Source organism: Mucor mucedo (genome assembly GCF_025094135.1).
Source record: "Mucor mucedo strain NRRL 3635 chromosome Unknown EV154scaffold_13, whole genome shotgun sequence".
Taxonomy (NCBI): Eukaryota; Fungi; Mucoromycota; class Mucoromycetes; order Mucorales; family Mucoraceae; genus Mucor; species Mucor mucedo.
Window position 1 is genome coordinate 72,929 of NW_026252297.1, and position 24,114 is coordinate 97,042.

General features: G+C 36.4%; 10 protein-coding genes across 10 annotated transcripts; 5 read left to right on the forward strand and 5 right to left on the reverse strand.

The window, feature by feature from the left end:
* The first annotated feature begins 102 nt into the window (after positions 1–102).
* On the forward strand, positions 103–1,306 carry EV154DRAFT_496577 (casein kinase II, regulatory subunit). The gene is made up of 2 exons (XM_051600160.1): positions 103–340; positions 404–1,306. The coding sequence occupies exons 1-2, from the start codon at positions 313–315 to the stop codon at positions 1,015–1,017; spliced, it is 642 nt and encodes a 213-aa protein (XP_051461378.1). The 5' UTR covers positions 103–312; the 3' UTR covers positions 1,018–1,306.
* Positions 1,307–4,478: 3,172 nt separating this feature from the next.
* EV154DRAFT_496582 (uncharacterized protein) lies at positions 4,479–5,331 on the forward strand. The gene has a single exon (XM_051600161.1). It carries the CDS (start codon positions 4,512–4,514, stop codon positions 5,055–5,057), a length of 546 nt encoding a protein of 181 aa, XP_051461379.1. The 5' UTR covers positions 4,479–4,511; the 3' UTR covers positions 5,058–5,331.
* A 46-nt stretch (positions 5,332–5,377) lies between these two features.
* On the reverse strand, positions 5,378–6,074 carry EV154DRAFT_496583 (uncharacterized protein). The gene has a single exon (XM_051600162.1). The coding sequence runs from the start codon at positions 5,960–5,962 to the stop codon at positions 5,453–5,455; it is 510 nt and encodes a 169-aa protein (XP_051461380.1). The 5' UTR covers positions 5,963–6,074; the 3' UTR covers positions 5,378–5,452.
* On the reverse strand, positions 6,057–12,850 carry EV154DRAFT_496584 (CCR4-Not complex component, Not1-domain-containing protein). Its single transcript, XM_051600163.1, has 7 exons — positions 12,514–12,850; positions 11,996–12,451; positions 11,743–11,940; positions 11,397–11,662; positions 7,389–11,280; positions 6,453–7,324; positions 6,057–6,393 (listed from the first exon to the last, which is right to left on the reverse strand). Exons 1-7 carry the CDS (start codon positions 12,766–12,768, stop codon positions 6,375–6,377), a joined length of 5,958 nt encoding a protein of 1,985 aa, XP_051461381.1. The 5' UTR covers positions 12,769–12,850; the 3' UTR covers positions 6,057–6,374.
* A 161-nt stretch (positions 12,851–13,011) lies between these two features.
* Positions 13,012–13,882, reverse strand: EV154DRAFT_496596 (acyl-CoA N-acyltransferase). The gene is made up of 5 exons (XM_051600164.1): positions 13,803–13,882; positions 13,651–13,720; positions 13,505–13,592; positions 13,247–13,444; positions 13,012–13,190 (listed from the first exon to the last, which is right to left on the reverse strand). The coding sequence occupies exons 1-5, from the start codon at positions 13,821–13,823 to the stop codon at positions 13,118–13,120; spliced, it is 450 nt and encodes a 149-aa protein (XP_051461382.1). The 5' UTR covers positions 13,824–13,882; the 3' UTR covers positions 13,012–13,117.
* Positions 13,883–15,769: 1,887 nt separating this feature from the next.
* Positions 15,770–16,991, forward strand: EV154DRAFT_496606 (uncharacterized protein). Its single transcript, XM_051600165.1, has 8 exons — positions 15,770–15,906; positions 15,975–16,000; positions 16,060–16,152; positions 16,207–16,295; positions 16,353–16,499; positions 16,565–16,651; positions 16,700–16,816; positions 16,869–16,991. Exons 4-6 carry the CDS (start codon positions 16,267–16,269, stop codon positions 16,647–16,649), a joined length of 261 nt encoding a protein of 86 aa, XP_051461383.1. The 5' UTR covers positions 15,770–15,906; positions 15,975–16,000; positions 16,060–16,152; positions 16,207–16,266; the 3' UTR covers positions 16,650–16,651; positions 16,700–16,816; positions 16,869–16,991.
* On the forward strand, positions 16,576–17,362 carry EV154DRAFT_48856 (uncharacterized protein). Its single transcript, XM_051599142.1, has 5 exons — positions 16,576–16,651; positions 16,719–16,816; positions 16,869–16,995; positions 17,081–17,181; positions 17,267–17,362. Exons 2-4 carry the CDS (start codon positions 16,726–16,728, stop codon positions 17,178–17,180), a joined length of 318 nt encoding a protein of 105 aa, XP_051461384.1. The 5' UTR covers positions 16,576–16,651; positions 16,719–16,725; the 3' UTR covers position 17,181; positions 17,267–17,362.
* Positions 17,363–18,471: 1,109 nt separating this feature from the next.
* On the reverse strand, positions 18,472–19,566 carry EV154DRAFT_496611 (uncharacterized protein). The gene is made up of 2 exons (XM_051600166.1): positions 19,035–19,566; positions 18,472–18,964 (listed from the first exon to the last, which is right to left on the reverse strand). The coding sequence occupies exons 1-2, from the start codon at positions 19,504–19,506 to the stop codon at positions 18,630–18,632; spliced, it is 807 nt and encodes a 268-aa protein (XP_051461385.1). The 5' UTR covers positions 19,507–19,566; the 3' UTR covers positions 18,472–18,629.
* A 1,623-nt stretch (positions 19,567–21,189) lies between these two features.
* On the forward strand, positions 21,190–22,104 carry EV154DRAFT_496613 (thioredoxin-like protein). Its single transcript, XM_051600167.1, has 4 exons — positions 21,190–21,333; positions 21,391–21,504; positions 21,567–21,726; positions 21,788–22,104. Exons 1-4 carry the CDS (start codon positions 21,203–21,205, stop codon positions 22,064–22,066), a joined length of 684 nt encoding a protein of 227 aa, XP_051461386.1. The 5' UTR covers positions 21,190–21,202; the 3' UTR covers positions 22,067–22,104.
* EV154DRAFT_458400 (transcription regulator HTH, apses-type DNA-binding domain-containing protein) lies at positions 22,006–23,596 on the reverse strand. The gene is made up of 4 exons (XM_051597443.1): positions 23,437–23,596; positions 23,329–23,379; positions 23,119–23,251; positions 22,006–23,005 (listed from the first exon to the last, which is right to left on the reverse strand). Exons 1-4 carry the CDS (start codon positions 23,564–23,566, stop codon positions 22,183–22,185), a joined length of 1,137 nt encoding a protein of 378 aa, XP_051461387.1. The 5' UTR covers positions 23,567–23,596; the 3' UTR covers positions 22,006–22,182.
* Between the last annotated feature and the right edge of the window lie 518 nt (positions 23,597–24,114).

Below are 24,114 nucleotides of genomic sequence, written 5' to 3' on the forward strand. Positions count from 1 at the left end.
CCAACCCTCTTTTTATAAAAAACTTGAAACCCCACTCAAATGAACGCATGAAATTCTAGAGAATTCCAAGCCTCTTGATTGGCTATTTTTATTACCCGACATCATTACTCATGGGTTTTATACCATCAAAGTTTCCCAAAAACGACAGATAGTTCATGTAAAAAAAAATCGCGTTTCCACAACATTCCATCTGATTTGTTTGCGATGTTAACAAGTGCAGAGTGACGTCGATGTTTCCATTTTTAGAACCCATTTGAAATTTAATGCAAAACACAAACAATCCCTGTTATATCATATTTTTTTCTCATATTAATGGACAACACACAAGGGAATATCTACGGTAAAAGACATATCTTTCGCCCATGAGAGGCGGTTTACTGATATTTATTCATTTATTGAACAGATCAAGATGATTCCCAGTCTTCATCAGAGAGTTCATTACAAGGTTGGATTAGTTGGTTTTGTTCCTTGTCGGGCAATGAGTTTTATATCGAAGTTCCTGAGGAATTCATAGACGATGAATTTAACCTAACCGGACTATCAGCACTTGTTCCATATTATACACAAGCATTAGAAACTATTCTAGATATGGAAAATGGCGAATTTTATGACGAAGAAGAAGGGGAGGAAGACGAAGAAGAAGAGGAGGAGGAATTCTACCCGAGCAATTATCACAATGATGATTTTTGGAAAGAAGTAGATAAAGTACCTAAACGTTTGCAGACATCAGATCCTGGAATTATTGAACCTTATGCGTTTATGTTGTACGGTTTGATTCATCAAAGATATCTACTAACTAGAGACGGATTAAGGTTAATGGCAGAAAGATATGCTCATAGTGAATTTGGTACATGCCCACGATATTATTGTGATGAGTCGCCAGTATTACCAATGGGTTTATTCGATGAAACAGGCCGGGAAAGTGTACATTTATATTGTCCGCAATGTCGTGACATATATAATCCGCCTAGCTCAATTCATCAACGTATCGATGGTATGTCTTTATCGCAGGGATAATAACGGCCAATAACATTGTTTAATAATAGGTGCACATTTCGGCTCAACATATTCCAACTTGCTATTCCTCACTTACCCTGAATTGACACCCACTAATGTGAAGTCTCGGATCTATCAACCAAGTATATATGGTTTCAGAATAAGCCCTTTTTCACGATCTGGTCCTCAAAACCAATGGCTGAGATTAAGACCCCAGCAAGAAGAACAGGTAAAACAAAAACAAGATGACTAACATGTATGAATATTAATCAAAATAAAAATAAAAAAGGATGCGTTAGTATGCCAGACAAATAATATGCATATTTACAGTAAAAAAAGTTGATACATTTGTGACAGAAATCATTACCATGCGGAATAAATGTGCATTAGTATATGTTCATATCTTTGCTTTAAATGAGTATGCTATCGATCAAAAATGTCTTGTTTTTATTTATTTTGTTGAGGATGATATCATCGATTATTGTAACAAAATTATTGCAGTACCACATCAGGATGGATAATCAAATGAAATATTTATGACTCACGGACTAACACGCTTGTTTTCTTCAAAATTAGTAAAGGTTGCTCAGATTGTGGACGAGCGGAAAGAATCATAATGCATAAGTATACAATCCCATAGGCTAAAATTATAGGTAAATTCTACGTATGAATTTTTCTTGTCACTTGATATAGTTCATATAACGTTATTCCATCTGACTGATATCTATATACTTTGTAAGGAAGAAATAACTTCACGACTTGTTTGTTAAACGGAGATTGCGTCTAATGAGGAAAAGATATGGTATATCAGCAAAGCCAAGAACTTCTGCAATATAAAATCCTGGAGCTGCGAGTTTGGTAAGCTCAAATTCTCATTTTATACTGTTGGGTTGGAAGCTGGGAGTTATCTATCGTCTTGCAAACTTTGCTTGCATAAACGTTTGCTCTGTCATATCATCAAGGATCACTTTTAATTTGCGCCCAACCTTTCAATATTCCGAGGTGAATTTACGAGGTCAAAACTTATCAATTGCAAGTTCGCGATTGGATACGGCATGATAGATATTCTTGACTACTCTTTATGCAAGCAAATCAATACGATTGCCCAATGTTCTTTTTTCTTCTGCTAAATTGGACATTATTCTTAGCATCTTTTGACAACTTCGAATGCGTTATATTGTCTTTTGCAAGCATGGGTGTTTTTTTTCTTTATTTAAACATCCAACACTTTCTGTCACTCCACTTGAAAAAATACCATCCATATCGTCGATAATATCTCTTGGTGTTGTTGGTATTAGTGACTTTGATCCTGTACTATACCTCCCTAATGGCGCTGCTGGGTTTCCTAAAACTATGTGCTTTTCATTTAGACATGTTATTAAGTTGTAATATATTCCGAAGAAACCATAAATTGTACAATTCTTGACCACTTATAGACAGTTACTTACGCAAAAGTCACTGGTGTTTGACCTTTTTTAAGCTGTAATGTTTGCGTTTTAAAAAAACTTTTCATTTATGGCGCCTTTTGTCAATGCTCTTGCGATCGGATGACCTAGGTTCTAGCAATTTTAAGATTATAGTAGAAGTTTTGTAACCTACATTGATTCCAGAGAGGACACCCATTGTATAGCATAAACTAGCCTCAGTCGTAATATCACAAGTGGAGAATGAGAAGATATTTTTCATTAATATCTTAACACTTCTTAAGAGAAGCTAGAGTCATTTTTAAGTAACCTTTTTACCATATCTACTTCATATTTTTGTTCATAAAGATGGTGAAATACATAATATGTATACAAAAAAAAAAAGAGAGGGGGGGGGAGAGAAGTGTGTAGACGAGTTTTATTTATAATGTTAAACAAGAACTCCTTTATGTCAAGACGATACAATCGACTATTTAATCAGTCACATAACACTTTTACAAAGAATATAAATATTTGAATATAATCACTTACAAAAATAGTTTTTAATGGCTTAATTCTTAATTAGATCGACAGAGAACTTTTTGATAGCAACGTATGGTATTTTTGGTATAGGAGTAGTCGCCTCAAAAGCTTATAACCAATTATCACTTTTATTTTAAAGAAAACAAGAGAATTGGTTGGCTTTGACAGGCCAAAGTAAGCAATCCTATGTTGGGACTACACTCTCTCTATACTATTGAGCACAGCAATACATCTCACTGCTTCGATCCAAAATAGTAGGTAAACCTAGCGAAGAGGGTTTATATCTAACCAACCGAGGTATAGCACTAATGATGGGACCTCAGAGATAGCGAACTAAAAAATACCCAAGTGGACCTTGTCTTAGCTCTCTTTCCAATAGGAAGGTTTGGTAATAAAAGAAAGGCGTTTTTTTACCTTTATTTATATAATATGCAACTAAAGATATTATTATGGCGTAAAGTATTTCTTCTTTATCAATCTGGTTTTTTTTTTAACTTGACCTGGATAAGTTTGTTTTAATTCACGTCTAGAAGGAAAAATAGTTCTTGTCACAGTCGCGGTAGGTGGGGGAGGGGATTACAACAAGAGAGTCAAATAACAATTCCTGCCTATTTGAACTGGGTAACTTACCAAAAAAGTAAACATGCCCATAACTTTGCGTGGCACTACCCTGTCTAATGCTGATCCTCGACAAAAAATAATGCATCACAAATATGTGTATTATTTTCAGAAACTCAACTTATCCTACACAAAAAAGAAGCAATAGGTGTAAAGGCGAATGATCTTTTCGGTGTATTGGTCCGAAATTTCAGAATTATGTCTCGAGATACATTGTTTGCATATATTATATAAACTGTCAGAAGGGTTAGCCCAGGTCTGTAATTAATACTGGCCTTAGAAAATATAGCACTATATTTATAGAATTCACACCAATACTTTTTGGCTGTGAACCATTGACGATGCCATTAGCTGTTTAATTCCCGAAAGCGAGTACGGCCTTTATGTTTTTAAATGTGAAGGTTTGACCTTTAGGTTAAACCAATAAAGTAAAAAGATTTAGTAAATTATGGTAAAACAATTTGTATAACCTACATTCCCAGTTTTTCTGCAAAGTAGTAAGTAATGATAGCTAGTTGTAGTCATTATTCTTTATATGTATATGGTGGTTGGTAACAACAACATTAAACAGTAATGTATATTATGTAACGATATGTGCAACTTGTTAATAGTGATTACCTACTATATTAAAGTCTCAGACCATCAAATCGGTTTCATAAGATCTTTGTCTCAAACTCAATGGCTAATATCAAGACCCTAGTAGCAGCAGGAAAACAAAAAATATGGCTGAAATAACTTAGAGAGAGATAAACAGATATAAAGTAATATGGGCAAACAGATAGTGTGCATATTTGTAATAAGAAAAGTCTGATTTTTATAAACAAAAATTCCTTGGTTTTATATTTTCTCCCGTCCCTCTTGCCTAAATTGGGTCAATAATAAATTTTCAACTTTTTTCATTTTTTTTTCTTTTTCCTTTTTTTTTTTCTCTTTTACTTTGCCATTGAAGCAATGAGCAGTATAAACACAACACTGACAGCAGCAGAAAATGAACAAACGATAACCGAAAGCAGTCAGCAGCTATCGTCAGTTTTAATTGGTATAATAGTACTATCGGTGATTGCAGGAATAGGATTGTTGTGTTTATCTTTTTTACTTGTCCGACGAACAGGTAGTAATGATACTACATCAGGACAAAAGAACGATGTTCCAATAACATCTTCACTTGATACCCATGATATATTCTTTACGATTTTAGAATATCCACCCACAAAACCACCTACCTGTCTCGTATCAGACATATCTTCTTCCAATAACTGTTCGTTTATCTATGAAGAAAGAAATGACCCAATTTCTGCATCTCTTGCTAGACAAAGTATAGAAGAAAGGTCCGGATATTATAAAAGTCCAACCAGAACACCTGTACCATATTATCATTATCAGAAACAATCTTCTGTAAATTCTTCAAAAACAAATCATTTAATAATGATTGATGATTTGGATGAAGATGAAAAGGCTATGCAAAGATGGTCTGCTTCTTCTTATCATGTATGGTAAGCACTTTCGGCCGGTATATATCCATTTTGTAACTACACATACCCCTTGTCCTTCTTTGTACATATATACATATTCTCTTTTTTGTACATTTACACTCAATCACCGACCCCTTATATCTCCCATAAACACAGATCCACACACAAGCACACACACACACAAGCACACACACAAACACGCAAAAAAAAAACATATACACCCCTTCTTCTTTGTATATCATTACTCTTTCATTCATTAAATAAATTAAATGAATTTATATACAACATCAAAAAAGAAAAAAGTCCAAACTCAAATTTAGAAAGGAGAAAAAAGAGTCATGGGATGTCTACTTGACTACGCACGAGCCCATCATTATCTAAATATATTTTATTTTTTTTATGTACATAACAACCCCAAAATTAGCAGGCACTATCAGTACCACTGCGCTTTACAAGTTTATCGATCATCGAATCTAAATGGTGCCCGTGACTATATCTACAATATCCCATGGAAACACTCCACTGCCATAATAATTGCCTTCTTTTTCTCTGCTGCGAGTGACTCATTGTTTCTTTTTTGGAGTGACGTAAATACTGCTGTTTAATGTATCTTTCTTCACCATTCACTACCAACGTTACATTTGAATCAAAGGGGGGTTTATCATCGCTATAACAGTGCGAGGGTTTTTGTATCCTATGTCTGGAATCCAAATAAGCTGCTCTATCCATAAAAAACCGTTCTAGCTTTTGTCGATTTATTCGCATCTTCTTGGCCTTTTGTTTGCGGTATCTCCAGCGTATATATCGATAAAGAAGAATACTGACATAAAATGAACCAAGCGATATTAGTATTAATGGAATGATTTCGTTGTATAACTTTGACTTGTAGCTATCTGTTACTGCTTCTTTTTCTGTTGTATGATCTGACATAATGATTCAACAAGTCTGAAAAAAAATAACGCTTGGGGAAGAAGAGTCGACCCTTTTTTATACTCGTCAGGTTTAATTATGTAACTTTGCATAAATTTTTTTTTTTGTGGCCGAAAATCACGACTTACGACTTCATATGATGAAGTACTACATATTTTCTAAAACGGCAACATACACGGCCCATATAAAACTAAAAAGAGAAGAGTGAAATGTTTATTGTTGGTATAATCTGAATGTATAAAGAAGTAAACATATTTTTTTACAAAAGAAAAAAAAAAAAATGGTAAATGTACAGAAATAATTAAAAAATAATGACAGTGTTTTTTTGTAGGTGGAGTTGTGATTTTTTTTTTGTTTTTTTTAACGTATATACACTTTCTTTCTTTCTTTCCAAATATGCATTGTATGTAATCTAAATTTGGTTAATGGATCTATATAACATAAGTTTAGTATCATGTAAACCTAATTTTTTTCTTCTTCTTTTTTTTACCTAGACACGCTTTCAAATAAGCGTTCAATATCCGTAGCGCATCTTGTGAACGAATGATTCCAGAAACTATATCTTGGGTTTTTGATCAATTCAATAAAGGTAATCAAAAGTCCCCAAGGATGAGGTCTATTCACAATAAGACGCTCCAAAAGGACACGAGTAATTTGTTCCTTGACAATTTCTTTGGTGCTTTCCGCAAACAAGTACAAAATGACACAGCTGAAATAGTGCGTATGACTATTGGGGTATCGGAGTTGATTAGCAATGGCACTAACAAACAAGTATCTGCCTTCCGAATCAAGCTCATTTAACAGATATTGAAAGATTTCGACAGGTGATCCTTGGTTTACTGGGATGCCCTCATTGACTCCAATAGCGCCAATATAGAACACCAACGCATTCATCAATGGCACATTGTATTTCGACATATCTCCCTCTCCCGTAAATAATAATCGTCCAGGTAACTTGCTCAAGAAATGATCATTGGGTGATTCCAAATATTCGTCAATGTCTTGTTTCAAATTGCTGGTTTTCAAAACCGAGGTATAGTCTGATAAAATGTTGGGCGATTGATTGATTTCAGGAAGCAGATCTACCTTGAGATTGGGTGTGAAAGGATCTGGAAGACGCATATTACGAGGGAATGCACTCAAGATGAGGTTACGGAGTTGGATACAGGATGATGGGATAACATCACATAAGCTGTAATGATAATCGCAAAGGAATTCAGGGAAATCATGGAGTAACACTAATAATACTCTTAAAGTTCCTCGATAAAGCATACGTGTAGTTTCCTTTAACTGCGCGTTACGTAAGAAAGGTCCAAGGAATTTGAATAAGCAGATGAGTAATCTTTGGAAAGTGGGCCAGCCCTATATATATATAAAAATAAAAGAGTTAATTCTTTCCCTACTTTGCTTATAGAATCCTGTTTACCATTTGATTTTCTGCAAGTAATAATTTAGGCATGAATAAACGATGAGAAATCAACTGAAGCCAAGCAAAAGTGAACCCAGGGAATTGGGATGGCTGCAGTGTATTGAAAGTATTGCTCATGGTTGTCAAGATGGGAATATAGATAGTTTGGATTTGTTGTTCGGCCGCGTGAAGATCACTGAATAGGCTGGTGAACAATCTCAAAAATGGGCGTTGATTAAATTGTTGTTGACGTTGTTCATGATGCTGGGCTGCAACAAGCACAATAATTGAAAGCACCTTGTTGAAAAGTTTGACACGTCCATTGTCTTGTGCATCCGCTGCAGGTGTACCAACAGGTGTAGATGGTTGCTGCAATTTCAACAAACTAATGATCAATTTGGAAAATGCGTCAATAGGTTGATATGCGAGTCCAGGTGATTGCCCAGGCAATTGCTTGTATTTGATGGCATGTTCAATGGAAGTTTCAATACAGACTCGATAAAATAAGGAAGACACGTCTTCCATTTTAAAAATACCCTGTTGTGATAATTGGGCAACAAAGGCATTCAATACCTTATCAGAGGATGTAGGGTGTTGATAAATTCTAACCCATTCAGTAAACAAAATACGAAGATGTTCACGAAGACCAAGATCTTCTTCTTGCCCATCCTGTTGATGCTGTTGAATATGTTGGGAGATCAAGGGAGTGGGACCACCAGACAAGTTGGAATTAGACGATGAAATAGTCGCTCTTCTGCGCATCTCGTCCATCAATACCAAAACGCTATCAGGTACGTTACCTCGAAGTCTACTAAGCGCTTCAAGAGATGCCATGAATTCTTGACGGGTAGCCAAAGGAACGTCATCAAACAAACAAGAGCGAATCAAACGGGCTGTAAAATCAATAGCGCTGACACGACCGTTATCAATCAAATTGGCCAATTCTTGATCTTGTTCGGGGAGCTTGATCAAATTAGCCTTGATTAAAGCAACAGTTACCGGAACGTTGTATTTGCGTTCATCATCAGCGTGGGTCAACCATGATGTAACAAGAGTACCCACATTTTGAGATACATCACAAAGCTTCTCTAAAAGAATCACATACATTTCACGGCCCAATTGTGTCTCACTCTTGTAAAGTAACTGAACAACCTTTTGCGCAAAAGTTCTTGCTGCCTCAGATTTATCAAAACTAGATGCTGCCAACAAGGGAATTTGTCTTACAATACTAACGATATCATGGTTCATGGGTAAGGAGTTGAAATTAGGAACATTCGTCATGCTAACTAATTTTTCTAAATCGTTAATGTATTGGGCAAATCTTTCTAAAATCTGACGAGCGCTTGCTTGTTGTTGTTGCTGTTGTTGTTGTTGCTGCTGTTGCTGCTGTTGTTGTTGACTAACGCCATCAAATGAAGGCGTAAGGTTATTGCTGCTATAATTGCTATGTAACTCTGGACGGCCATTTGTACGTAAAATACGTTGTTGTTGATCCATCATAGGTTGTTGATCCATCATCTGTCCTGCAGATGCAGCAACGACAGCGGCGGCAGATCTTGGTATACGAGTAAAGTCTTCATAGACACGAAGTTGACTAACACCAAGTCCATTTGGTTTGGGACGTAAAGGTTCAGGTAACGTAGATGGGTATCTAGACATCGAAAAGATGTCCATATCAAAGTAAGGTTGCCCATTACCACCGCCACGTTGTTGCTGTTGTTCCCTATGCTTCTTACGACTAGCATATGCATTCATCAAAGACTCGTCCACCTCCATCGTTACCTTTTCCATGGCTGTCTTTTCAATCACGGCGCAAACCAAATCAAGATTGTCAGCCACTGTCAACATGGCAGCTTGCTCGGCAATCACTTCACTAAGACCATTGGCAATGAAGAGTGAACGCATGTGGTTAACCATACTGGTACGAAGAGGATCCTTACATGTCACCATGGCTAAACTACCAGCTAAGCTTTGGGCCATTAAATGGGCTGCTTTTCTCATCTTATTTTCATCGGATTCCATAGAAAAGTCCTTGGTGACCAACTCCCGTGTAGAGACAGAAGCAATAGCAACGGATCTTTCGACAACAGGACCGATAATCTCACGGATCGATTGGGTGACGGCTTGAAGTACCCAGCGTTTGGAGCTAGGCTGTGTGGAATACATGACAATTTGAGGATTGAAAGTTAAATAAGGGCCAAGATTAGGAATATTGATGGGTTCTTCATCATCGATATTGGGGTTGGAAGATTGAGGGATCAAATTGGTGATGGGAGGACGGCTATTGGTATTGGCAAAGGGAGAAGCGGTAGTTTCTGCAGTGCGAGCCACAATAGCGGTTGTATTGACAGAGGGAGGAGGTGGAGGAGGGGCAATCGTAAGGCGATTTTTGGGTTGACGGTTCTTTAATACGGTGGTAGGTTGGATCGAATTTAATTCGACGGATAAACTCTTACAAAGCACCTCAATTTCAAACTTGAGATTCAATTTAAGATCGGCGTGCTGATATAGTTCCACAAGTAATTTCAAAATGGCCATAACCCAGGGATTGGGAGGAACAAAAACCGAGTTTTTGGTACCTTGTTCTAACACCTTACAAACAAACGGAATAATGACAATAAGGCGGTTGGTGTCATAACCTTCCAGTAAAAGTTCCTTGAATGAAATGTATTTCTGTTTGATGGGCTTATTTTGAGCCAAAGTCATACCACCAAGCCAAGCACCTAGGTTCTTTAACAAAGTACGTTCTGTGGAAGAAGAAACCGTGTTTTCAGAATTGAGCAAAATTTTGATATTGGCAAATGTCTCACGAAGAACATGCTGATACAATAATTCACTATTGAATGAACGGAGCAACAACAAATAAAGATCGTGATAATTGGGTTCGATACTTGCACGCTTTACCACCAAATAATTACTAAACCATTGATAGGCCGATTTCTTTAAGTTATCCTTCAAATCGTTGGATTTGATCTCCAAATTGTTCAGTGCTACATTGTTGATGATGAATAAGATCTTATCTTGTGTGGCTTCGTTTGGTGCCTCATACGTGATATTTTCATCGGAGATCATTTCGGGAATACGAATGGCAGTAAATATAATGGCAGTGGCAGCGGCGGCGGCGGCAGCAGCCGCAGCAGCAGCGGAAGAAGCGGAAACCAAAGCGACTTCCTTTGAAGAGGCAGACGCAGATGGATCAATTAGTAACGGGTTTGAAAGATCGGGCACTAATCCTTCATCTTGTTGCAGCTGTTGCTGATGTTGTTGCTGATGTTGTTGGATTCTACCCATTTGCATGGATGATTTAATCAAATGGATCAAGTCAGGGTTAGCTTGTTGAAGGGTAGGGATCTGCAGGAGATGGGCACAGTACTGAGGCCATTCAGACAGACGGGATTGAAACTGAGCAAGGGCTTGGAGGCCAAAGTTATACATTTTTGATCCCGGTGCATTTCCCAGAGCATCCAATACACATCTCAAAGCAATACCAAGGGGCGCATAAGATACTAATTGACTCTGGATCAAAGAACCAAACAGAATACTCGTTATAGCCAGTTCCTTATCAGGATATTTAGGGAAGAAATGGTACTCGTCAAACAGGTTGTGGATCATGCAAGCAAATATATCTTGCTCGCGTGGATCGTTGGATGTGCTGAATTTAGCAAGCCTTTCGATCATTTCATCAATTGAAATTTCACCACTATAGATTCTTTCGTAGTAAGAATTGGCTTCGTCTTCGATGTCCTGTTTAAACGTGATGTCGCCTGTTGCTGCGGCAGTAGGGATTGACGAGGATGAATCAGTAGGAAGTTGTTGGTCAGGAGTAGTGGATACAACTGATTTTTGAGCTAATTGGATATATGTCGAATGTATATCTCGTACTAATTCCTTTTCTTGACGGCCGAGGTTACTGTTTAGGAGGGGGTAGAACACAACATCAGTTTTGACACGTCTTTTTTTTTAAAAAAAAATCCCTCTTTAACCACACACACACGCACACACTTTCTCTCTCATTTTTATTTTTACCTGTCCAAAAGTATTTTGATAAATACTGTAACAACATCCATAGACAAAGGCACCGTGGTGGGAGCAGAATTTGATTCGTGTCTGGCCAATTCCGCTCTTACCTTTTTACCGAGAAACTTTAAACACGCTTGACAAAACACTTCGCCATGCTCAGCAATTTTATCCTGCAACCATTTTTCGAGATTGAGATATTCACGACGGGTAGCTAAAGCGGCCAAATCAATAGTGAACAAAAATGGCTGAATGTCGAGGATAACAGGCAGGATCTAAAATAAAAACATTGTGATAAGTGATAAGAATAATTAAAAAAAAAAAAAAGTTTAGCTCCGATGTTATGTCTATTTACCTTTAGCTCATGGACAAACGCCAAAATTCTGGTTAATGACGTAGGCTCTTTAGCATACAAGTCAATAATGTTTTCCTTGAATAATTCGGGCTTGACTTTCCAGAATTTGGTCATGACCAATACACTGCTTGCATTACCCGTCAGATAAAAATTAATCAATCTGTTTAATAACTCTTCGTGTACTTTGTTTAAAATAGGCTAAATAGATATTGGGAGATTAATTGAGGTTTCTATAAAGAGAAAGAGAACTTACATCAATTTGAAGCAAACCCATAAACAAGAGTTCTGGTACCTTCTTGACCAGAATCTTTTCTAGAAGAGCTTTAACATCATCGGCAACAGAAGTATCGGCCAATTTGATGATACGTTCAATCAAGTCGAGAGAATTGAGTTGGTCATTTAAAAGCTGAGATACCATAGAACGAATATGTACACTGGATTGGGTGAAGTCATCGGCTTTGATGACGGTTTTCTTTGAACAAGCAACCGAGTTGATAATGCCTGTGGGTGCAATAGCTATTTGATATAATGCAGTGAGTTGTCCGCGTAAATTTTCCCATTCACCAAAGAAAATATCGGCAGGAAACGGGTTTTCATTAGGGCAAGCCTGCCATGCTCTAACAAGTATATCAAGACCCTTTTCATCAAATAGAAAAAAATGAGGATAGTCCAACTTTTGATAGACTTTATACCAATCCAACTCGGGAGCCTAAGTAGAAGGATAATCAATACGCATTGATTTATTGACTTTTTCTTTCTTTCTTTGTTTACCTTGTCTTTAACTACGGTAACAAAGTTCTCCACGTTCCAAGTGGCCTCCGTAGTATTGTCTCCACCACCAACACCAGCCATATTTACATGAGTACGAGCCATGCAACCAATGATTTCGGCGACATCTCGTTCTTCAATAGTTTGATTTTCAAGCAAATCTCGTACAGAATTCACAGAACTACAACATTCATAGCCTGCCTCTAATATCATCTTGAGAATCACACTTTCGGTTCCATCATCTTTATATTCAGTCATAGCTTTACTTTTTTTAAAGCCAATTCAAAAAACACGTCAATTCACAAAATCTTTTTTTGATGGTCAGATTGAAATGTTTAATATGCTTTTTTCTTTACCTTTTTTTATTTTTTTATGTATAAAATAAAGTTATATTTTACTCTTTTTCTTTCAAATTTTGTCTTTTTTTTTTCTGCTCACGAAAGATATTCCTTCTATTTAATACAGTTTGTTTAAATAAGTCTAATAAAAGGAAAGTGTAATAAAAAAAAAAAAAAAAAAAAAAAAGGAAAGGGAGGGGTGGGTGGGGGGATAATCGTATGCCTTAAAAAAGGAAAAAAGCTACGTTTTTTAAGCGAGTCACACTTATTTAATCCAAAAGAAGCTTCATCACATAAGCGTCTTCACCATCAGCATAATATTTCTTTTCAATTGTATCAACTCTATATTCAAAAATTAAAAGGTGTCTCTCTCTCTCTTTCTGTTTGTAAAATCTTACCTGAATTTCAAAGAGTCTTTGTAAAGTCCATATGCTGCTCTGTTTGTTTTACGAACATGAAGTGACACATGCTCTGCTCCAAATACTTGCTTCATTTGTGCTGTAGTTTGCTTCATCATAATTTGAGCAAGACCAAGACGACGATAAGTTCTCATCACTGAAAGTGAAACAATATGCCCACTTGGCTCCTCATCATCCCTAATATTTTTTATTTACATCAGTCATCACTTCACGCGCTTTCAATCCAACGAGTATTACATCTTTCCAACCACGTATCCAACCAGCTTTCCTTCATTATTTTCAGCAACAAAACTTAGCTGAGGCCATCTTACAAAGTGATACAAGTCTGAGAAAAGAAATATTCATTGAGATCATCGTTCATTCCATCCAATAATAGCTCTTACAAAATTTCATATTGTAATTCTCGGGCAAATCAATCAAGTTTAGTGCTTGAATACCCATCAAGTCGTCCAGCTAACGCGTTTTTTTTTTTCATTTATTTAATAAAGAAATCTTTTCACTCTTTCATTTATTTCCAGTAAGCAGGAATACTAACGGTTGCTTGTCGAATACTCATCTTTGAAATGTTGCTTTTTTTAAAAGAAAAAAGAGTTGTAAAAGGGAAGGGGGTCAAACACGCGGATTTTTAAAATGTCCCGTTCTTCCATCGGCTCTTGGATTTTACGTGCTTTACCGTGGCTGTATTCTGTACTTTATTAACCCTCTCCCGACAAAAAATTATTTTCCAGAAAAAAGCTATTTGCAGTAACGCGATTATTCTTCCTATACTCAATGAGTGCTTAAAACTCTTTATGTTCGGTTCCAACTGGCAATATATTGTGCATATCACAGTTACTCTATGACTGAACCAATAGTAAAAAGGAACGGCCCAAAAAAAGTTATTTATAGAGCAGAGATGGGGGACATTTGATTATACGGTATTATCAGACAAATAAAAAATAATTTTTAGAAAATAGTAAAATCATTTTCAGACAAATAAAACTAAACTAGTCTTGATTCTTTATTTGAACATTCATCCTAGTAAGTTTCCAAGTGTCGTATCCAATCAACACAATCTTCCGTAGTGATGTTCTTGCGGACTTCCTTAATTCTAAGTGTCAAAGTGTCCAAATTGGAAAGCGGAGCACTCCTCGATTACATTTAAAAATGGGCATAAATAAAGGTTTGACTCTACTTTCGATTGCATCGACGACATAATGAGAAGGATGGATTCAGCAATTATTCATGACGATATAAAAACCATGCCTACTGTGGCTGTCCAGAATATACATGACGTTTCGAACGAAAGCTACGACATGATGCACAGTTGTAGGTTTTTATAATTTTACACTCTTCTTATCATCAACTTTATATAGAGAAGGTTGGCCAATCAGACTTGAGGAAGAATGAAGGAAACTGCGTTCTAATAGATCCTGGAAGACGTGATCTTATATATTGCCTTAAGGATCCTAGTAAAACAGAAGATAAGCAAACTTTGACGTATACGAAGATGAATAGAACAAAAATGCAAAGACGTCTCAGACTTTTGAGAGAAAAAACAAAACCTGTAATTATCAAGGCTGCTGAAGTGATTTTTTAAAAGATCGAATCCTTTTTATTACCGGGTCTCTTAGGGACAGCCAAATTTTCTTAGGGAGAGCCATTTTTCTTAGGGGCAGCCAGGGTGCGCGTAGTCGTAATATTGGGATTATGATACTTTAATAGATACCAAGAGGTCAATATAACTTAATAACTTGAAATCGATACAAACAACATAGCGTAAACTAGTATATGTGTGTTATAACTTACTTTCAGCTACTCGTTTGGACTTTACCTTAATATTTCTGCGTTAGATTAAGATCAAACGAGCCTAAGGGCGAAGGAGTGATGGTAGACCTGTCAAACCAAGTACAAATCATTCAATATACATTTATTCGTAGTTTTCATATTGTTTTTGATTATATTTTCTTGTTTCCAAGTCTAAAGAATAGCCAATAATCACAGATCTTACGTTGCGACTACGTGCACTTTGGCTGTCCCTAAGGAAAATCTGGCTGTCCCTAAGAAAAGCGTACCTAGAACTCCGTATTTTTTTCAAACGTATTTTTTAGAATCACGCGATGGTCTACACGTCGATTGACATGCCATATCATCTAAACTTCATAGGATGTTCGATTTCTGTTTTCCATAAAATCTGCTTCACTGTCATTTACAAGCTACTACTGGACAACTACCAAGTTGTGACTTGCTGGTGAGGTTTTTGCAAGTGTTTCTATTTTAAGTAAAGGCTCAAACATTATGGATGATAAAATAGACAAATGAAATCATCCTGACATAAGCTTGTTTATCTATAAATAAAGCTGGTTCACACACTTTATTCTTCTCCTTTTCTTTTCACTTAACATACTTCTTTTATCGTATGAAAGTAACCGATCACGTAAAAAGGTTTGTTTAGTAGCGACTCTTGTTTCTTTGAAAAGAAGCTAAATTGAAAAAGATATATAATTGTGATATTGCGGCTGCGGCTAGTCTTTGCTATAGGAGGGCGACCTCTTAGGCAGAGTTCTTGAGTTTTTGGAACTCACGAACTGTGAATAGCAGGGATGCATTTTAAGTAGGTGCAAACATACTGGCCTGCTGATCTTCTGGCCAGAATTTCTGTAAGTAGTATAAAAAAAAATACGTTTGAAAAAAATACGGAGGTCTAAACATTTCCCATAAAACAAAGAAAATTCTGTCAGTTAAAGAGCGTCTGCAAGTATACCACTTTTTACAAAACAAAATCAAGGTTATTTATTCTTTGTTTATTTTAGCGCTTTATCCTCAATTGAAATATCAAATCAAGCAAAGCTATTCAATACCAACTATCTAGTAACAGCTATGCTTTGATCAAACATTGGAAGAAGGTTATAATATATGCTTAAAATTGTTTGTTTACGTTCACTAAAAATAGATGGCAGGCTCTTAATGACAAAGAGGAGGTGTTTTTACAACAACCTTCTCCTACAAACAGAGAAGAAATGGCAATCGCCAACATTCTGTCTACCTTGTAAGATCAAATTGTATATAAAAAAGTAAGATGCCATCATTCAATTTTTTTTTTTAGGTTTTTATTCGACAATGAATCAACGAGAAAAACCGGCAGATCTGTTCGATACAAGTATAAACAGTCTGAAATAGACTTTATTATCAAGTTTGTCTCCGTTCTGATTCAAAACACCTTTTCCTCCAGCAACAGAATCTCTATTGATTGGTAAATAGAGTTATCATGCTGATTATATATAGTAGTAAAATACTGACGGCTCATTCTTTAAATAGGGATACCTCTTCTTTTGCGTTGCTAGAAGAAGCGCCTAAGGGAGTATCTTACCACACGCCCGGATATCATAATGATTTATTATAAAGGTATTGAAGTAGGCTGTGGAGAAGTTAAGCCTCCTAAGAAAAGCAAAGAATTGATAGACATCGACAGAGCAAGAATGGCTGAAATTTGCAAAAGGCAATTACACCTTCGCCTTCAAAAAAGTTCATCCACCAAAGAACACTGTGCATTTGGAATACTTGTTGGAGGTACTAAGTGCCTTTAATGTTAATAAATGCTTGTGCTAATATAAAGAAATAGGAATGATGTCGGAACTTACAAAGCTGGAACTTGACAATGGAAAATACAATTATTCAATTCTGAAGACAATTGAAATTCCAGGACGAAAAGAAGCCTATGAATCAATTGAAAAAATATTTGAAAGTTTGTATAGTTTAAAGTGGATTTTACTCTATAACTAAACATATATATGATACTTCGTTCCTCACTACGCCTTCTTATTGTCACTATAGCAAATTATTGAACAATCACTGCCTTCTGAAGAAGAAAAGCCATCAACACTTTCGTTTGATCAATACCCAGAAGTACTCAAACCAACCATTCGTTTCTTAAAGTAAGTCACTATGAGTTTTTAAGTTGGGTTTCCTTTACTACTTTTATCATGTATGCATACTATTCATACTCACTATATTATCTAGTTGTTGATGTGGTATTTTAAAATTGAAAAGAAAGTAAAAAATCCTGCCAAAATAAAAGTACTTTGAAACTGTTTCTAAGATGTTTACATATTCGTGTAGTAAAAGCTGTCCTACTTTCGAACAATAACTCATCAACTACCAAGAGATATTTTTTATTTCCCATAGACATTTTTTTTTCTTTCATCAGATGCATGTAAATGATACTAATGTAAAACATGTCAATTGATTTCAAACATAGCAGATGTATGTATATCAATAATGCTAGGTAGTCAATCTTTTTAACGAGCAAGAATTTCTAAAGCTCTTTTAAAGATAATATAGCAGCGTTTTTTTTTTTTTTTTTTTTTTTTTTTTTTGGTATTATTCTCAAACGAAGAACGAACCTCGCTAAATTAACGTTTGACACAAGCCTATGTAAAACTATATACCCCGTAGCTATGGCTTTCCCCCGCCAACGGAATAGTAGTGCCACATCGGCTCTAGTATTATGTACATCTTGCTTTAAGCGCGCCTTGCGCGTGTTTGAGAAAGGGCGCTATGAGCGGATGCAGCACTTTGTGTGGTGATCTGCATGTAATAATAATTTGAATATACACATTTCTGGTTCCGTTGTTATGCCCCCCTTTTTTTTCTAGGGCTTTATGTCTTAAGTTAGACATGCAATGTGCGATTGACTTGATTAATTAACGCTTCAAAAGAAGTGTCAAAGTTTTTTGAGAAAACTGAGCGCCTTCAGACAAAACTTCTCGATTAACTTCTTACGGTGATAGACATGTGCACATCCCAAAGAAACTAGCGATCGGCATCACTCTGACAATTCAATGCGTGAGAATTTTATCTTTATCTTCTTTATCTAAATCAATGCTGGTAATAAGATTGTCTGTGAACGAGGAGAAGTTTTAAAACACTGCAATCCTTTAACTTGTCTTTATTTTTTACGGCTAGTTGTCATATTTGGCATGCAGGTGTTAAATGTTCGGTAACCTTGGTAACCCCAATTTGATTTGTCCAAACCAAAAAAGACTTACTATATTTGGTAATAACACTCCCTGGGTGTGTAACCAATCGAATTGTTCATGCAAAAAAAAAAAAAAAAAAAAAAACTTCTTGCAACTGAACAGTAACTTTATCCATTGGATCACAACATGATTTTAGCTGCTGACAATGTATGCAACATGTTTGACAAAAGAAAAAAAAGAAAAAAAAGGGTTTATAAAAAAGAAAAGAAAAAAAGAAAAAAGAGAAGCATAGATGGGTAAGTCAATAAAGATTAAAAAAAAAAAAAAAACTGTGATGCTTTGCGGGAATGGGTAATGAGAGATAGAGAGAGATAGAGATAGATTAATAAGAAAATGTACAAGAATTAAGATCGAGAAATAGAAGAATTTGTCTCGATATAATCAAAAAAGCTGGTTCTGGAATCCAATGGTGAAGTTTGTCTAGGGATCGGTAGAGGGATGGTGGTAGACCCCAATAAACATAACTGTTCTCTTATACGTCGATGGGCCGAGATAATGTTGGTCTCGATGTTATGGATACGGATTGAATAAGGTGGCATCTGGAGTAGTCGATCCACCATCCCATGCAACGTGGATACCTCGTTGGACGATGTATGCTGTGGTGTGGACAGACTTGTAGATAAAACTGAGGGTGCCATATTAGCTAACGAAGCAGCTGATTCTACAACTGTTGATAAATCTATGGATTTGGGATTTGTTTAAGTAGTCATTAAAAGGTTTTAGATGATAAATATATACATATAGTATACCTTCGCTTAATGTACTGATATCGTTGCCTGCAGATAGGAGTTGATCCAATAGAGTAATGGTGGATTGTAATTGTTCTAGTAAATCTTCCTTTTCGTTCATCCTTTGTTGAAGCCGACGATCGAGTTCACTACGGACTGGAGGGGACGAAGAGGTGGGTGGTAATGGGTGTACTCTGGAAGTTCTGCGTCTATCCATAAGTGAAGAAGTCAACATGGATTGCCTTCTAGCAATACGAGAGCGACGAAGATGAGGTGAGTTGGCTGCCACTGGTATAGAGGAAGGGGATAAGTGACGAGTGTTAGTATTTACAGAATGTCGAGATGTAGGTCGTCGATTATATACATTTTGCACAAGTTGATGAGAAAAGATTGACCACGAATCCTCATCTTCTATGTCTTCTTGATGTTTAATGTATTCTTCTTGTTCAGCTTCCTGTTCCACATCTCTAGGTTTCCAAAGAGGTAACCCCATTGTTTTTCACTTTAAAAATATTTTTTAGTGTTTTTGGTTGTTGTGATAAACAAAAAAAATAAAACCCCCCTTATCTCCCAGCAATAAGATGGTCGAACACTGAAAAAAAAAAAAAAAAAAGTGACTTTTAAGTGACTATGAAAATGATCGATGTACAGTGTGTGAGTACAAAAACCAAGGCACATCTCGTGCCTCGACTGTGTATAGGTATTAAAAATGATCATGGTACTTGGCATTAATAGAATGATGTAAGCGCACGGTTAATTCCCCTTTCCATCGAATTTACACACAATTAACCTAATCTGATAAGTAGTTTTTCTCGTGCTATGATGAAGGGGGGGGGGGACTTGGGAAGCTAACCCAAATACCTCAAACGGGGAGGGAGGGAATAGATCTACACTATTTTTTTACATGGAGTAGAACTCTTGCGAAGCTTCCATGTGCCTCCCTTCCAGCATTCCATATGTCCCTCCTATGAATCCAATTTAAGCATTTGAAGTGCACACGAAGGGGAATCTCATATTTTGTTTTGTCCGATGTATAGTATGGAATGCTTCCAGAGTTTTCTTTTTTTTTTCTTTTCTTTACTCGCAAACCCTATTAAAAAACAAACTATGATCGATGCAGCCTGTTTTGAATTGTTTGTTAGTATTTTATTTTTGTATTGAGTAGATATTTCAATTGACACATGTAAATGAAACAAATGTTTCATTATTACACGGACCTTGCATTTTCATAGCGTATTTTATTTATGACCCCAATACTTTTTAAGAATTAATATAAAGACTAAACTTACAGCCTTTATACATCCGAAATTCCATCCTCTCCGTAATAAATTACACAGGATATTTCTTTTTTTTTTGAAATGGCTCAACTCTGGGGTACTTGGGTGAGGATTCTTACGTAAGTTTTGGGGTGTGGGGAATGAATTCCCAAGAATAGTATCTGTCATTTTTTACACGTATGTCGTTACAACTAATAAGTATGAGAGGGAATCACTATAGCAAGACTCTCCCTCTATTCAGCTCATAGAAATAGAATAACGCATGCCTATAATAGGCCTGTATAATGATTGTAGGATAGCCTCAATTTACGCGGAATTACTACTAGTCAGGCAACCCCACAAAAAAATGAATTGTCAATCGAATGATAATTAAAGTTTAGAGAGCTACCCAGAATATAGTAAATTGAATCAATGGTCTCTTAAATCTGCCCCAAATGTTATTAAATGTCTTTGTGAAATCTAGTTCAAAGAAAGCGAGTGTATTAGTCAGACTCACCAACACTTGAATGCTTGGGTGTGACGCTATCCGTTTCAAATATGCAATTTTTGTCCACAAAGATAAGATAAATGAACACATTGCTGTCACAAGATATACTGATTCATGAGCTTTTTTTTTTGATTATTCATCTATGCTTCTTTCTAGAAGGATCCTCTTCTTTAATTGGGCCAAACGCCCAAAAAGTTTTCATGCAAAACTTGAGCTCGAAATTACGCAAAAAAACTCTCGAATCCCCGCTGATTCATCATTGGCCTGTAACATATACACCATACTCTCAGAAAATTGCTCTGCCCCAATTATTAATCACACACGGATAAACAAGTACCGATTACCTTATTTCCACACGTATTTATAAAGCTCCTCGAAAGTGCATTTTTTTTTTATTTTATTATCTCTCTTTCTTTACAACAAAAATGTCTACTGATAAGATTACCTTTTACAACGCTGTTATTTGCCCTTATGCTCAACGTGCTGCTATTGCATTAAGAGAAGCCGGTGCCAATTTCGAGACGGTTGATATTGATTTGACCAATAAGCCAGAATGGTATGTCACCCCCCTTGTCGTGATATAAATACACAGCTAACATGATAACATTCATAGGTACAAGGACATTAATCCTGAAACTAAAGTTCCCGCCTTGACTACCGAGGGACAAAACATTGCTGAATCTTTAGTGATTATTGAATACATTAATGATCGTTTCCCTGAAGCAAAGTAAAGTAAAACCTAAAATGTGTGTAACCGTCATTTTAACTAATAGCAAATCAAAACAAAAGGTTGTTGCCCAAGGAAGCCATCAAGCGTGCCCATGTTCGTTTCGGTATTGAATATTTTGCATCCAAGATTACCGCTGGATTCAACAAGTACGCCTTTAACTATAAAGGAGAAGGAGCTCGTGAGGCTTATGAAGTTGATGTGAATGCCGCTTTAGTCCGCGTAAGTCCACTTTTTTTTTATTTTAATTACGCACTGATGAACTAACAAATCATTAAAACAGTTCAATGAAATCTTGACACAACAATCGGCTACAGGACCCTATTTCCTCGGTGAAGAATTCTCGCTTGCAGATATCGCGGTTGCTCCCTTTGTTCTCCGATTGTACGCTTTCAACAAGCTCATCTTGAAGGGTTATGAATTTGAAGCCGTCAAGAGCCATTCCAGACTTGCAGAATTCATCAAGGGAGTCACTTCCAGAGCCTCTGTTCAAGAAACCTATGCTGGTGATGAAAAATTCGTTGACGTCTTGGTTCAAAGATTTGGTGTTACCAGAGATTAAATAATAAAAAAAATACCCGCTTTTTGTTTCACACTGGATTTTTATTTTATTTTTTTGAATAATAAGAAGTAATAATAGGAAAGTTGCGTAGTATGTACAAGAGATATTAGAATAATTTAGTTATCCCAGCAAATATGATATTCCTGGTTTCCAACCGTGACTTTGCTAGGAATTGAGTCAGGATGCATGGGCTTGAAAGGTCGTGCACCATCATCTTGTGATAATCGTTGTAACAAGATGGTGGCATTAATTGTATCAATGACGTCTTTCGCATAACCCGTATGAGATGTGTTTGTAGAGGAGGAGGAGGAGGAAACCTCTGATGTCACGGGCGAGACAGGTGACCAAGTGGGACTAAAGACAGGCGTAATGCGTGGCTCGGATTTACGTTTGACATATGCATCTTCTGTATAAATAGGCGGTAATAATCGATTGGACGTTGTCGTACCAACTTCTGTCCATTTAGGATCAAAAGTAGGCACCGCACGAAATGTAGGTGAAGGTGTTGTTCCCGGTGAATCCGTTGTGAATTTCATGTGTTCTTCTCCATCCGAGTCCATATCGGACTGTTGATGGTTATTTAGTAGCCTAGATAATGACATGTTGGATATGGCCTTTTTCTCCTTTTGCAGCTGTTGTTGATGTTGCTGTTGTTGTTGGCGGGGTAGGATGGATTTAGGGTCGCGCATGATGGCAGTTTTACTATTACGCATGAAATCGCGTTTATACGGATGAGTACCGGATTGTCGCATGGTGGTAAAACTATTTCGACGAAGGGAAGAACCCTTTTGACTAGGGTCGAGTAAAAGACATCCATATTCTGGGTGAGTAGGGTCTAATGCGTCATTGATAAAACGAGGACCAAACATGGCTACCAAGTCCTTGCGCACCACCCAAGCCGTTCTTTTACAGAGAATATAAGCGTACTCATAAGGGATCCTTTTTTTTTTATATAGAATAAAATAAAAATTAGCATATAAAAATAAATGAGGGGGGTCGGGGGATAATTTTCGGTAATGAATAATTATAATAAAAAAAAAAAGATCTTTTACCAAGTGCCTTGTATTTTGAGAAAACCTCCTCGAATTTTTTTAACCTTCAACTCGGGATTCGAATCCACCATTTTGACAATATCGGCTTTAGAGTTGCCTAATGACTTCCAAATACCGGTAAAATGGACGTAACCTAATTTAGAATACAACGAAAGGGATGAGCATTGTGTGTTTGAGAGAGAGAGAGAAACAGTGTATTTTTTTTTTTACCAGACTCTCTATCCCACATAATTGGTTGTCCATTAATGAGATATTCATACACTAAAAAGAGAAGATTAGAAAAAAAAAAAGGACAGTCCGTACGAGTGTTTATATTACCTGGAATGTAGCCTCTGGGATCCAATGAGGTGGAATACTTGGCTTTTTTCACCTTGATCATACGTTGGGTAGGAGAGGCAAAGGGTCTAAATCTCGGGCAATCATTGTCATTCGATGCTGTACTATCCATACTGATATAATAGAAATAAGAAGAAGTTTAAAAAGAGTAAAAGAGAAGAAAATAAAAAAAAAGAGAAGAAATAATAAAAGAGTTTTAAGTCCAGAGTCAAATAAAGGAGTAAGACTACGAAAGTTTATTCAGGTTTAAAAAAAACAAAGGCGTAGGAGCTTTTTGAGGGATCCGAGAAATGTTTAATTTATGCTCTTTTAGAGAATGTAATGCGCCCATGCCTTTTTGTCGATCCTACATCTTAATCTCTACACGCGTGTTTGTAATTTATAAAAAAAAATCGGTTTTTAAACAATTGTTGTTGTTGTTTCTGATTACCATGGCATCATTTGATCCTACTAATATCTCGGAAAAAAGTCAACTTGGCATTTCCCAACCCCTCTCTCTCTCTTTCTATGTCGCACTTGCTTACACTTGAATAAAAAAGAAGGCTGTACGTAATCATAAATCACAAAAGACTTGATTAATTCCTTTCCATATAGTTAGACTCGTATTCATACCAATAAACCAATGGGTTGAAATTCCTCTCCAAAAAGAATGTGCAAAAA

Excerpts from the sequence above, each read along its gene's own strand:
- EV154DRAFT_496582 (XM_051600161.1), top strand. The coding sequence starts at position 4,512 with ATGAGCAGTATAAACACAACACTGACAGCAGCAGAAAATGAACAAACG.
- EV154DRAFT_458400 (XM_051597443.1), bottom strand. The coding sequence starts at position 23,566 with ATGGATAGTACAGCATCGAATGACAATGATTGCCCGAGATTTAGACCC. Across the intron at positions 23,380-23,436 it reads TCCCAGAGGCTACATTCCAG|TGTATGAATATCTCATTAAT; the intron begins GTAATATAAACA and ends TTCTCTTTTTAG. Across the intron at positions 23,252-23,328 it reads TATGTGGGATAGAGAGTCTG|GTTACGTCCATTTTACCGGT; the intron begins GTAAAAAAAAAA and ends ATTCTAAATTAG.
- EV154DRAFT_496606 (XM_051600165.1), top strand. The coding sequence starts at position 16,267 with ATGGCAATCGCCAACATTCTGTCTACCTT. Across the intron at positions 16,296-16,352 it reads GCCAACATTCTGTCTACCTT|GTTTTTATTCGACAATGAAT; the intron begins GTAAGATCAAAT and ends TTTTTTTTTTAG. Across the intron at positions 16,500-16,564 it reads AACAGAATCTCTATTGATTG|GGATACCTCTTCTTTTGCGT; the intron begins GTAAATAGAGTT and ends TTCTTTAAATAG.
- EV154DRAFT_496596 (XM_051600164.1), bottom strand. The coding sequence starts at position 13,823 with ATGAGTATTCGACAAGCAACC. Across the intron at positions 13,721-13,802 it reads TGAGTATTCGACAAGCAACC|CTGGACGACTTGATGGGTAT; the intron begins GTTAGTATTCCT and ends AAAACGCGTTAG. Across the intron at positions 13,191-13,246 it reads AAAGACTCTTTGAAATTCAG|AGTTGATACAATTGAAAAGA; the intron begins GTAAGATTTTAC and ends TTTTGAATATAG.
- EV154DRAFT_48856 (XM_051599142.1), top strand. The coding sequence starts at position 16,726 with ATGGCTGAAATTTGCAAAAGGCAATTACACCTTCGCCTTCAAAAAAGT. Across the intron at positions 16,817-16,868 it reads ATTTGGAATACTTGTTGGAG|GAATGATGTCGGAACTTACA; the intron begins GTACTAAGTGCC and ends ATAAAGAAATAG. Across the intron at positions 16,996-17,080 it reads GAAAAAATATTTGAAAGTTT|CAAATTATTGAACAATCACT; the intron begins GTATAGTTTAAA and ends TTGTCACTATAG.
- EV154DRAFT_496583 (XM_051600162.1), bottom strand. The coding sequence starts at position 5,962 with ATGTCAGATCATACAACAGAAAAAGAAGCAGTAACAGATAGCTACAAG.
- EV154DRAFT_496611 (XM_051600166.1), bottom strand. The coding sequence starts at position 19,506 with ATGGGGTTACCTCTTTGGAAACCTAGAGATGTGGAACAGGAAGCTGAA. Across the intron at positions 18,965-19,034 it reads TATCAGTACATTAAGCGAAG|ATTTATCAACAGTTGTAGAA; the intron begins GTATACTATATG and ends CCAAATCCATAG.
- EV154DRAFT_496577 (XM_051600160.1), top strand. The coding sequence starts at position 313 with ATGGACAACACACAAGGGAATATCTACG. Across the intron at positions 341-403 it reads CACACAAGGGAATATCTACG|ATCAAGATGATTCCCAGTCT; the intron begins GTAAAAGACATA and ends TTTATTGAACAG.
- EV154DRAFT_496584 (XM_051600163.1), bottom strand. The coding sequence starts at position 12,768 with ATGACTGAATATAAAGATGATGGAACCGAAAGTGTGATTCTCAAGATG. Across the intron at positions 12,452-12,513 it reads TTACCGTAGTTAAAGACAAG|GCTCCCGAGTTGGATTGGTA; the intron begins GTAAACAAAGAA and ends CCTTCTACTTAG. Across the intron at positions 11,281-11,396 it reads ATCAAAATACTTTTGGACAG|TAACCTCGGCCGTCAAGAAA; the intron begins GTAAAAATAAAA and ends CCTCCTAAACAG.
- EV154DRAFT_496613 (XM_051600167.1), top strand. The coding sequence starts at position 21,203 with ATGTCTACTGATAAGATTACCTTTTACAACGCTGTTATTTGCCCTTAT. Across the intron at positions 21,334-21,390 it reads TTGACCAATAAGCCAGAATG|GTACAAGGACATTAATCCTG; the intron begins GTATGTCACCCC and ends TAACATTCATAG. Across the intron at positions 21,727-21,787 it reads TGAATGCCGCTTTAGTCCGC|TTCAATGAAATCTTGACACA; the intron begins GTAAGTCCACTT and ends TCATTAAAACAG.